The sequence below is a fragment of the Mesoplodon bidens genome (genome assembly GCF_964165515.1).
Source record: "Mesoplodon bidens genome assembly, chromosome: 19".
In the NCBI taxonomy this organism is placed as follows: domain Eukaryota; kingdom Metazoa; phylum Chordata; class Mammalia; order Artiodactyla; family Ziphiidae; genus Mesoplodon; species Mesoplodon bidens.
In genome coordinates, this window is record NC_138179.1 from 28,509,082 (window position 1) to 28,521,208 (window position 12,127).

The following is a 12,127-nucleotide window of genomic DNA, read 5'->3' on the forward strand; positions in this document are numbered from 1 at the left end:
GTGAGGAAACACCAGACAGGAAATCCCCGTTGGCCCCGTATACACAGACCATCCCCAGAACAGGGCCTCCCTCTTTCTGGGATATGGCCTCACCATCCCTCTTCTTCTCTCACATTGCAAGGGGGACAACTCTGGTCTTGCCAGCTCCCTCGTGGCACAATTAGCTAGCGGTTTTATCCGCTTGGCTACAGGGTCGACTTGTCTGACAACACCAAGGGCAAGGCTCAGTTTCTCTACACATTCATCTGTTATAAAAAATTCTTTAAAACATCTGTGCTCAAAAGCACCGTGCAGGCTTGAGTGGTCTTCGGATGGAAAGTTCATCCTTCAGCACCTCGGTCTGAGGAATCCCAGTTCAGGCAGGTTCTGGCCTCTGCTTGTGGCTCTGCTCGGCTTACAAACAAAAGCTGTCTGGGGGCGTCTGCGTTTCTGCCGCAGACCCGGATATCACACTTGCTTTCTGAGTCCCCTAAGTCAGGGCAAAGAGAATCAGGAACTGAAAATCATTCAGCCACTTCACATTCTCAAAAAGACACCTGTGCAAAACCTGGTTATTATTTTCAAATGAAATGAGTCATCAGGTTTGACAAACCAACCCTTTACGCAGCATGGCACAAAGAAAGAGGGCTTTAGAGGCAGAGGAAACCGTGTTCCAATCCTTGGCTCTGCCGTTTTAGCTGAAACGTTTTAGGCAATTCATTTGCCCTCTCTGAAGACTCATTCGCTCATTTGCAAAATGAGGCAAATAATAACACCTCAGATCTCAAGCTGCTGTGAGAATTAAATGTACCATTACTTTAATAGAATAAAAAGTCCCTTGGACGATATCTGGCATTCAGTACGCACTCAGCAAATGTTAGACTCTCATCTCTAGCTTTTCGTCTAGATACTGAGCATCTCAGGACAGATCCCTATAGTAACAGAATATGGGAGAGATGCCACCCAAATTCATTTTAAATGAATGAGATTGAGGGTATTGTACACAGGCAATTAAAGGAAGGGACAAGAGGACTGACGATAAAGGTTCGAGCTCGCTAGTCCCCTTTTGGGGGAAGGGAGACAAAACAATTTGCGGTTAAATGTCCAGCCTACCCCCTAGTCACTAGAATCAGGCAGACTGGTTAAATCAGAGCCCACCTGAGACTCTTTTTCATCTGCAAAATTAGACCTCTTATGGGAATTAAGTTTTCCAAAAGTATGTCTGGTAAGTGCTCAAAAATGATAGCTGAAAGATGGATAGACCTAGACATTATCATATTAAGCAAAGTATGTCAGAGAAAGACAAATATCATATGATATCACTTATATGTGGAATCTAAAGAAAATGATACAAATGAACTTATTTACAAAACAGAAATAGACTCACAGACAAAGAAAACAAACTTATGGTTACCAAACGTGATAGCAGGGGAGGGGGGGAGATCAATTAGGAATTTGGAATTAATATATACACACTACTATATATAAAGTAGGTAAACAACAAGGACCTACTGTGTAGCACAGGGAACTATACTCAATATCTTGTAATAACCTATAAGGGAAAAGAACCTGAAAAAGAATATATATAACTGAATCACTTTGCTGTATGTTTGACACCAACACAACATTGCCAATTAACTATACTGCAATTAAAAAATGATAGCTGAAATTCTCACCTTAAATTAGCACGTTAAAGAAATGGGCAGTCAAACCTCCAGGCTCCACAGATGCCCTGGAATCCGTGCACCTTTGCGACCCTACAAACCCATTCCCTCGGCTGCACTCCTGGCCGCTCTGAACTTGCCGGTCTGGGGTAGGGTGGTGGGCGGGGGGGGGTGAAGCGCGTGGTGTTTGCCCACTGCCTCCTCTGATCCCTGACTTGGGCCATTCCGGACCTTCTCGGTCTCAGCTGGCTCTACTGCCAGCTCTGCACCATGTCCGGACGGCTTCGCGCAGCGGTAAAGGGACAGCACCTCACCTCCCGCCCCACGCTGTGCCTCCCTCCCCGGCTCCGGCTCCGGGGCTCCCATACTGACCGCGCCCTGAGGTCTGTACCCCAGCGCTGAAGCGCAGGAGACTCGACGCCCTGTGGGGTGAATCCCCGAGCAGTGCGGGCTGGGAGCCGGTGGGCGCAGTTTGTACACTTCCCCGGACGCAGTTCCGCGGACCCGGCGGTCCTTCCCACTCACGGGCAACCCTCTCGGTAACACCGGCTCCCACTGGCTCCGCCCCCTTCCCCGCTTCCCTCCCCCCGTGAAGGCACCCTTAATGCAGCCCTGCTGGGAGCCCTCTGCTGCAGGCTTTGCTTTCTATGGTTGAAATTTGGGAGTTAGGATATTCATCAGTATAACAGCAATAAAAGCACTGTTATAAACAACAAGGTCCTACTGAATAGCACAGGGAACTATATTCAATATCCTGAGATAAACCATCATGGAAAAGAATATTTTTTAAATGTATATATATGTACAACTGAATCACTTTGCTGTACAGCAGAAATTAACACAACATTGTAAATCAACTAGACTTCAATGAAAATTTTTAAAAAGGCACTGTTGCTGGTGGGGAGTGGAGGTGCCAGTCCCCGCCAGCGAGCAGGGAGCCCCATGCAGCAAGATTACTCAGGCTCTCACCTGTGGCCATAGGTGTAGCTGAGGCACTTAGTGTCCCGGGGTAGCAATACCTGTAGTGACCATGCGGTGGCCTGGCTGCCAGTTGAAAAATGGAAGGGGTGGGGGGCTCAGGGTGGCTAATTACCAACTGGGGTCACCCCAAGAAAGCCACCGACCCCTTGTAAGGAGCAATTGCAGGACGGACTCTGCTGCAGAGCAGGCCCACAGTCTAACTGCAGGAGTGGCAGAGCTGAAAAAGAGTGCGTGGTCCCAATGGGACCCCACCTGATGGGCAGGCGTGGAAACCAACCTGTGAAGTGGGGGCATTTGAGAGGATACCCCTGAGCAGCTGAACCTGCAGACTCTTCGAGCCCCCTCTCCTCTCAGAGGAGGTGGGACCACAACCTCAGGGGAGGCAGGTGCCCTGCAAGGTGCCTCCGGTTCTGCTGGAGATCTGCCCTCCACTCCTGATGGCCTCAAAGCAAACAGCCAAGGCCAGGTCTCCACACAGCCATCCCTGCTCTGATGAGAGGAAACAGCACATGTGCCAAAGGACTCGTGGGGGCCACTGCACCTGGGCAGAGACCGGGGTCACATGGGAGGGTTTTGAAGCTGTCGGACTGGGGACCAGGTGGAATATAAGCCTGGGTAAGGGGAGTGTTTTCCCACTCGGGGGCCTTTGTCTGAAAGTCAAGATCCAGTGGTACAGCAAGAACACCCAGGGCTGTTCCAAATAGACTGTTGGGATGGAACTTGGCCTAGAGAAATGGGGACTGACATAGTCTTGAGGAAAGGTGAGAAGGGCTAAGGAGGTGGAAATGTTGGAATTGATTTACTGTGTAAGAAGGACACAGCCTCTATTAAGGCCACTGGCCTGAGGTGCTTAACGGTGGCAGTGCTCTGTCGGCTAGTGTGGCCAGTGAGAGGTGGCCATAAACGGGAAGAGGAGGCCAGGTGACTGCACTGAAATATCAAAGGAAGGCGAGTGTAATTATTGTGCCAGAAAACTAGGCTGGACCAGCTCTCAGGGGTCCTTAACCCACAGGGATCTGGGGCAGTTGTTATTGGGTCACTAGTGGGTCACTGTGTTCCTAGTGGGAAGAAAGATGGACAACCGACCAGGACACGCTGACTTATATAATTTAAAAAAAATCAAGAGCTCATGAGCAGAAGGCTGATGTCAGCTGTCCTAATGGAAAATCACGTTCCCTCCCAAGTTTCCAAGTATAAGTAAGTTCACAGGCCCAGCACTCATTGTTTGATAGGGAAGTCAGCTCTCCTTAAGGAAGGAACTTGCAACACCACCATACCTATATATAGCAAATATTTCCCCAATCATCCCCCCAGAGAAACTTGAGGTGATTTTCCAGGGTATCTATGCACCAGGGAAGGGAGAACACCAGAATTTCCAAGGACTTTGTGATATGGGATCTGTGATAAGACTGACTGAAACCCGAAAACTCAAAACATCACATGCTCCTGTGCTTAGAACGAAGGCCTATGGAGGTCAGATGATAACTAGTCCTAGCTCCAGTTTAGCTGACAGTGGGCCTAGGGAGTCTTCAGACCCACCCTGTGGTTATTTCCTCAGCCCCCAAGTGGGAACTAGAGTAACACAGCAGACACTCTCTGTCCCTGGCCCACACCCCCTGGGCACTGAAACCTGACAGCTTTACTGCAAACACCTGTGACTCTTTGTGTGTGGTCTTCCTTTAGCAGCTGGGCTGTGTCTGGAGCAGGTTGGACATGCCAGAGGGCTGACAATCCTAGGTGAGAAAGGTGGGGAGTCAGAATGTCCTGTGTCCTGCCAGAGGCTCCATCAGCTGACTGCATTTCCTGGGAAGTCCCAGAGGTCACTCCCTTCTCTGAAACAAGAAGGAATGAATTAGTGAGAAGGCCACTGGGTCATGAGGACCTGAATGGTGGCCCAGGACTTAGGGGAGGAGATGCTGCTATGGAACTGTGCTGCCTACTGTCAAGGGTCATAATGGGACTCCAGAATAGCAGAGCCCATGTGACAGCCCTAAACTGTCAGAAACATGGTGAATATAATTGCCACACCCAAGGTGGGAAAGGTGCCGAGGGTGACTTGACCCTCAGGATATGTGGAATGGCTGATCTAATGATGATTATGTCCCTGGAGGGAGATTGATGGGCAGTGTCATGGACTGAATGTTTGTGTCCACCCAAGTTCACATGTTGAAATCCTAACCCCCAGTGTGATGCTATCAGGATAGGGACTTTGGGGGTGATTAGGTCATCCGAGAGCCCCCGTGACTGGGATCAGTGCCTCTGTAAAGAAGACCCCAGAGAGATCTCTTGTGCCATCTGCCTTGTGAGGACACAGAGAGAAGACAGCCATTTATGAATCAGGAATCGGGCTCTCACAAGACACCAAATCTGCAAGGAATGAAAGTTCACTGGAGGAAACTACAAGTCCCAATGATGACAACTTCTCATTGGCTGAGCTGTGGTGTTTTCCATTGGCTGGGCTTGTTGCTGGGTGAGAAGAAAGCCTTCCTTCCACCCTCTGTGGTAGTAGAGCAGCGGCACTTCCTGTTCGGGGGGTGTAAGGTACCTCTCTCCATCTCCCCATCAGTAACTGATGTCTTCCTGTTGGGGTAAGTAATGGTGAGGGTTAGGGTGGGAGACCTCCCTCTAAAGGCCTTCTCAACTCCAATTTTAGTTGAGGTTTCCTTTTATTAATTATTAATTTTCACAGTAACCACATTAAAAAAAGTTCAAAAAGCAACAAGTGAAATTAATACCCGTATTTACTTAGCCCAACATATCTAAAATATTATCTTTTCAACATGGAATCAATAAAATATTAGTGAGCTGTGTTAAATTATTTTTTCATACCAAGTCTTCGGTATCTGGTGTATATTTTACACATACAGCACATCTTAATTCAATTACCCACATTTCAAGTGCTGAATAGCTACATGTATCTAGTGGCTACCATGTTGGACAGTGCAGGTCTGAAGAATCCTTCATCATCTGGACGTTCTGCAGAGCATGACACTGGGGCACTATATTGATGACATCATGCTACCTAGACCCAGCGAGCAAAAAGCAGCAGGTATTCTAGATGCCCTGGTAAGACACATACATGCCAGGAGGTGGGATATAAGCCCTACAAAGATTCAGGGGCCTGCCACATTGGTGAAAATTTTAAACCTGTTAGATGTTTGTGTAGAAAACAATTTAACTTGCCCAAAGGGGAGTCTGGCCTTAGCCCTGGGCTGCAGGGAAGTTATCTCTTTGCCCTTGGAATGTCATGTCTGATAGGAGTGTTTGGTTTTATTTGGCCTTGGGCCAGCCATCTAATAACAATGTGATTTGGGATGGGGCCTTTGGGTCATGCGATATCAGGCGTGACCTCTTGAGGGCCAGGTGACTGAGATCAGCCACAAGGGCAGTTAACCACGCTTATTTGATGGCGCCCTGCCCCGCCCCAAAAAATCTTTACACACCGAGGCTTGGGTAAGCTCCCCTGGTTGGCAATCCTCCATGAATACCGTTACAAGTCAATGCCTGGAAGAAATGCTGTCCAGACTCCATGGGGAGAGGACAACTGGGAGCTCTGTGTTTGGCACCTCCCTGGATTCTGCCCTTGGTATTTCTTCCCTTGGCTGATTCTAACCTGTATCCTTTAGCGGTAACAAGCTATAACTGTGAGTATATAACAGCTCTCGGTGAGTTTTGCAAGTCCTTCTGGCAAATTATCAAACCTAAGGGCGGTCTTGGGGCCCCCCAAACTTGTATTTGGTGTCATAAATTAGGGTGATCTTATGTGGACTGTGCCCCCTCACTTCACAGTTGGTTACTTTCACAATGTTATTAAATGTTTATTTACAACTATCTATATATTTAATACTTTCTTTGCTCTTTATAATGTCTTGCATATCAGACTTTCCATCTGATATCACTTTCCTTTGGCCTGTAGCAAATTCTTTAGAGTATCGTTTAGTAAGTTCTGCTGGTGACAATTTTTTTCCTGTTTGTGTCTGAAAATGTCTTATTTTGTGTCATCTTTGAAATGTATTTTGGATGAGGCTTGTAGTTACTTTTTCCAGCAGATTTAATTCCACAGTCTTCTGGCTTCCATTGTAGCTGTTGAAAAAAATCAGCAGCCAAAGTGTCATTCCTTTGAAGGTAATCTATTTCCCCCACCTCAGCAATGTTTGATAATTTTTCTTTGTTTCCTCAAGTTTCATTATTAATAATCTAGGTGTGTGTTTCTTTTTCTTTATTTTTGTGTGGAGTTCATAGTCCTTCCTGAACTGGTAGGTTGGTTTTTGTCATCACTTCAGGACAATTATCAGCCATTAATTTTTCAAATATTTCCTCTGCTACATTCTCTCTCTTCTCCTCTTCTGGGACTTTGATCAAACATATGGTAAACTTTCTCACTGTATTCTCTATTTCTCTAAACTTCACTACATGCTTCATTCTGGATATTTTCTTCTGACTCATCTTTTCACAAATTCTCTCTTTAGCTGTAACTCAGTTTACAGATCTATCTAGTTATTTTGTGTTTCAGTTCTAGAATTTCTAGTTGCTTCCTTTTCATATATACTCTGTCAGTTCTTATAGTTTCCAGTTCTCTACCCAAATTTCCAGTTCTCTGCCCAAATTTCCAGTTGTTTTTTATATCCTTGACTATAGTAAGCAGCATTATGTTAAAATCTATGTCCAATAATTCCACTGCCTGGTGCTCTGGTGTGACTATTCTATTACCTGCCACTTCTCTTGGCTCTTGTTCCTGACATATTATCTCTTCATGTGTCTGATATCTGTGATTGTGTGTTAGGCATTATTTTTGAAAAATTGTTTGTGGAAATAATTTGAGAATTTGAATGTTAGTATCTTATTCCAAGAGGATTTGCATTTGCTTCTATCAGGCACCTGGAGCACTAGCAATCAGGATTTTCTTAATTTACTGTTAGGGATTAAGGTTTCCTGAGTCACACAGATGACTTGAAGCTGGGTTGCATCCTGGCAAGGGCTGGTGTAGATTTTTCAGAATCCCAACCCAAAGCAGGCCCTGGGCTCCAACTTCTGTCTTTTTAGTCTGTGTTGCTGTCAAAAGCATCACTCAGCTTCTCAGTCTCTTTTCCATGAACAGTGGATGCTCCCAGAACAGGAGGCCCCAAACGCAGGACATGATTCACTGGATTTTGTTTTTCTTCTCTATCTTCACCTGGTAATTCTTTATTACCTTCTTATTTCTTCAATGTCTTTTAATATTTTGTTCACCCTTTTCAGCTTTCCTCAGCAGGTGGGTGGCTGGTCCCAATTACCTGTTCCACTGTTATTAGAAGTGAAAGTCTCTGTTATGCAAATGTAAGAGATTATTATTGTTATAATTTCCTGACTACTTGTTTTGGGTTCCTTTGATGGGAAAAATGTGCGCTAAACTCCCATTTACTTGGCATGATATAGAGATTACAGAAGAAATAAATTTTGTTAAGCCCAAATTGCTTTGATTCACCTTTGATTAAAACTAAAATCAGAGGCCACAATTTTTTTTAGAGATAAATTTTACAGAGCTATTGATACAAATGCTTTTGATAATGTAAAACACTGGGTTATGAATTAGCCTTTGTTAGACAGTTGAGGAGAATTTTAAGTTATATGAATATATATTCTGAATTTTGTTAAAAACCTTAGTTTTTATCTGCTTATTAAAAAGGTACAAGGAGGGCTTCCCTGGTGGCACAGTGGTTAAGAAACCACCTGCCAATGCACGGGGCATGGGTTCGAGCCCTGGCCCAGGAAGATCCCATAGCCTGCGGAGCAACTAAGTCCATGCACCACAACTACTGAAGCCGGGGCACCTAGAGCCTGTGCTCTGCAACAAAAGAAGCCACAACAATAAGAAGCCCATGCACCACGACGAAGAGTAGCCCCTGCTCAGTGCAACTAGAGAAAGCCCACGCACAGCAACAAAGACCCAACACACACAAAAATAAAAACAAATAAATAATTTTTTAAAAAAGTACAAGGAGCTTTCTTTTCCTATAATATCAAACAATTTGTTTGAATAGTTTCCTTGATGTTATGAATTTTTGATATAGAAAACTAACATGTGTTCGAATATTTGTTGTAGAACACCATTCATTTGATTTGTAAATCGTATTTGTCGTAGGAGATTAATTTTATTCACTGGCTTTGTGATAATTAACTTGCTGATTTTACCTCACTGATTTGTTGTAATTAATACAACTGGTAGAAAAAGCCTGTGAGGATTATCTTAAAATTAGGAACATAATGAAAGAAATTCCTTCTGGTAAAAACTAATTTTGTTTCACAAAAATTAAATTTGTTTTACGTGTAAATTAAAGTGGCTCTAACAAATTAACTTAGAAATGCAATGCAAAGTGTCAATTTGTCACAACTGGGTATTCAGGCTAATGGAATCTTCTTGCTTATTTTGATATTGTTGTTTTATTTTACCTCTATTCATATGTAGATCATCACATTCCAAAAGATTAAATGATAATTCTCTTAAAGCTTCCCTAAGCATATAAACACTTTAACAGGTGGTGATTCAGAAGGCGTCTGCACTGCTAAATATCTCTCATCCCCTCATTCTTGCCCAATAAATAGACATCTCATGCTGGAACATGGGGTAAATGGGAATTAGCAGCAGGTGGAGGGAAAGACAGGAGGAAGTGGTACAAGCAAATGTCCTTGAAGTCAGACTGATGGTGATTGAAATCCTGTCCCTACCCCTTACTAAGCTTTGTGATCCTGGGTAAGTTAACTTGAGCCTCGGAGTCATCAACTGTAAATTGGGGGTAATGATGGTAGCCACCTCACAAGGGCTTTTGTGGGGGAGAAGGTGAAGGATTACCTAAGATTGTGGTTATAAATCACTCAGTCCCTTGAGAGCATGTGATAAGTACTGTATAAATAATGACGGCTATTATTAGCTGACTGGTATGCATTTCGCTGTCTCGGGAATAAAGGCAGCTGCAGAATTTCTGCTAGGAGGGGCTCCGGAACAGAGATCACACTGGAAGGCGCGATAGGACCCTGCTTTTAAGTTGATTCTTTGCGTAGTTGAAGAAAAGAGGAAGGAGATTTAGAGGGACTGGAGCGCTTCCCCCCCCCCCCGCCCCCGCACCCCTTGTGCGCTGCTCCCGTCCCGGAGATGTTCGGGGCTTGTCTTGCCCTCCTCCGTCCCGTCCCATTCGTTCCAACCAATCAACCAGTCAACAAACACGAAACAGCCCTGCCAAGGGGTTGTGGACTCTGGAGAGAGGGCGCCGCACTTCTAGCTTGGAGGGTGGCCGCCCTGCGCTCAGGTCCCCGCGAGATGCCCCTTACCCCTTACACCGACCCAATGGGAACCCACCGAGACCCACCCCAGCCCCGCCCGTCCTGGACGTCAGCCCCATCTCCCTTTCCAAGGAGCAGGGGCAGCATCCGGGGTTTCACCGGCCACAGACCTCAGAGAGTGGTCCCCCTGAGCCAGGCTGGTGTCAGCGCACTGCTGACCCGCTCGGACCCGCTGCACCCTCCACCGTCAGACAGGGGTCCATTCCCAGCACCTGCTCAGGTCGGGGACACACTCGGGCATCCAGAGCCGCGGCCAGTCTCCTGTTCCCGCCCGGCCACTCTCCCCACCCAGGGAGAGGCTTGATCTTGGCTCTGGAGCCGACTCTGAGGTCCAGGCTTCGCCTCCAGTTAGGACGTGACCTTGGGCAGGTTATGTCTGTGTGTCCGGTTTCCCCCATACCGAGATCACCCCCAAGGACCATCATCAATCTGGAGGGTTTGGCACCTGCGCTCAGAGAACTTTCAATACGCATCAGCTGTGACTACCTTACATGCCCCGAACCCAGACAAATCTATCAACCTGCTCTGATTGTATGGTGAAAAGACCCCGGGTTCTGGTTACAGTCTCAACTGTAGTCTCAACACAGACACGCTGAATAATCTGGGACCAGTTGCCCCTTCTCTCTGGACCTCTGCTGCTCCGTCCGTCACCTGATGGACGTCAGATTTGAAAAACCCATTTATTGATCTTACAGGCTCCTCCCCGGCAGGAGCGCCCAGCTACAGGGATTACGCAGTCCTGTGGGAGGGGCCCCACGGGTGGGAGGCTAGTCACTCTGCTTTAGGGGTGAGGGAGGTCAGAGGTTCATAGGAAAATGGCATTTGAACGAGGCTGGAAGGATGACCCACTGGAGTCCGCCCGGTAAATAATGGCGAGGCTTTTATGTCGCTGCCCTTTCAGAGCTGAGCGTTCGCAGGGATCGCGTCCTGTAGTAGGCCCACGCTCATCCTCCACGGCTGAGGTCGCGGGGACCGCGGAGCCGCACAGAGCAGGTGGTGCCCGGAGTCCGCATCCCGGGACCTGGCCCGCATCTCGAGGCCCGCTCCGGGGTCCGCTCGCTGGGAGCACGGGGGTGCGGCCGCTCTAGCCGCCAGTGCCCTGGCCACACTTGGCCGTGGCAGGGGCCCCGCTTCCGGTAGGGTTGGGTTGACTCGGCTCGGGCAGCGCCCGCGCAGTCCGAGCGCACGAGAGCAGCGGGTTCCCGGGCCGAGCGCAGGCCGCGCGCGCGCGTCACGTGGGCGGCGCGGGCGCGCCCCGCCGCGGGAGGGGGCGGGGTCGGCGCGCGGCCTCCCGTGAAGCCCCGCGCGGGGAAGGACCGGAACTCCGGGCGGGCTGCTTGTTGTTAACATGGCGGCGGGAGCTACCGGCACGTCTCCAGGAGGCGGCGGGGCCCACACCCGGAAGACGGGTCTATTTTCGGCCTAGCGCGGCGGCCGCTGCGGACCCGGAAGTCCGGGCCGGTTGCTGAATGAGGGGAGCCGGGCCCTCTCCGCGCCAGTCCCCCCGCGCCCTCCGCCCCGACCCGGGCCCCGCCATGTCCTTCTTCCGGCGGAAAGGTAATGAGGGGCGCGGACGGGCGCGGGGCCGGGCCTGGGGCGGCGGGTGGTGGCGAGGCCGAGGCTGAGGCCTCTGCGCGGAAGGACGCTCTGTGCGCCGGGCCCGCGGTCTTGCGAGAGGGAGCGGGGCCTCCGCGCGGGCGGGCGGGCGCGCGGGCGCCCAGCCGGTTCCGAAGTGTGTGCCGGGACCCGCGCGGGGTGGTGCCTTTTGCGGACACCCAGCTTTTCGGAGGCGGGGTGGTGCGTGTCTTTGCGTTCGTACCAGAAGAAGGGAATTCCTTCCGTACTTTCTTTACGGAAGTTTCGGACTTGTCAGAATATTGAGGGGTTTATGTCTAAAAGCAACACGTGAAAAAATTGTTTTCTTCACCTAGTGCTCTTTTCCAGTTTCCCCTTTTTTCGGAGGGTGGGGTGGGGGAGCGGGATTCTGCTGTCCCTAAAGTGACAGTGCTTAACTTATGGCTAAAAGTCCCCTAACGAAAACGACTCCTTCTTTTGATGAATTAGCAAGTTTACGAAGTACTGGAACCCAAACTTCAGAAACAAACTGCTTATATTTCTGATTTTCAGTAGTAGCTGCCCAATTTTTGAGTAGAGGCAGCTTGATTTTGAGCCTGGGTAAGGTTGTT

General features: G+C 48.4%; 1 protein-coding gene across 8 annotated transcripts in view; it reads left to right on the forward strand.

The window, feature by feature from the left end:
* Positions 1-10,660: 10,660 nt before the first annotated feature.
* The window catches only part of AKAP10 (A-kinase anchoring protein 10), a 61,240-nt gene continuing 59,773 nt past the window's right edge, over positions 10,661-12,127 (forward strand). For 2 of the 8 annotated variants that reach the window (XM_081218761.1, XM_081218760.1), the window contains exon 1: positions 10,661-10,803. In XM_081218761.1, coding sequence (XP_081074887.1) covers positions 10,782-10,803 — 22 coding nt within the window. In that variant the 5' untranslated portion in view covers positions 10,661-10,781. Of the gene's footprint in view, positions 10,804-11,174; positions 11,499-12,127 lie in introns of those variants that run through there. The other 6 variants (XM_081218765.1, XM_081218766.1, XM_081218759.1 and 3 more) reach the window with 5 other exon arrangements.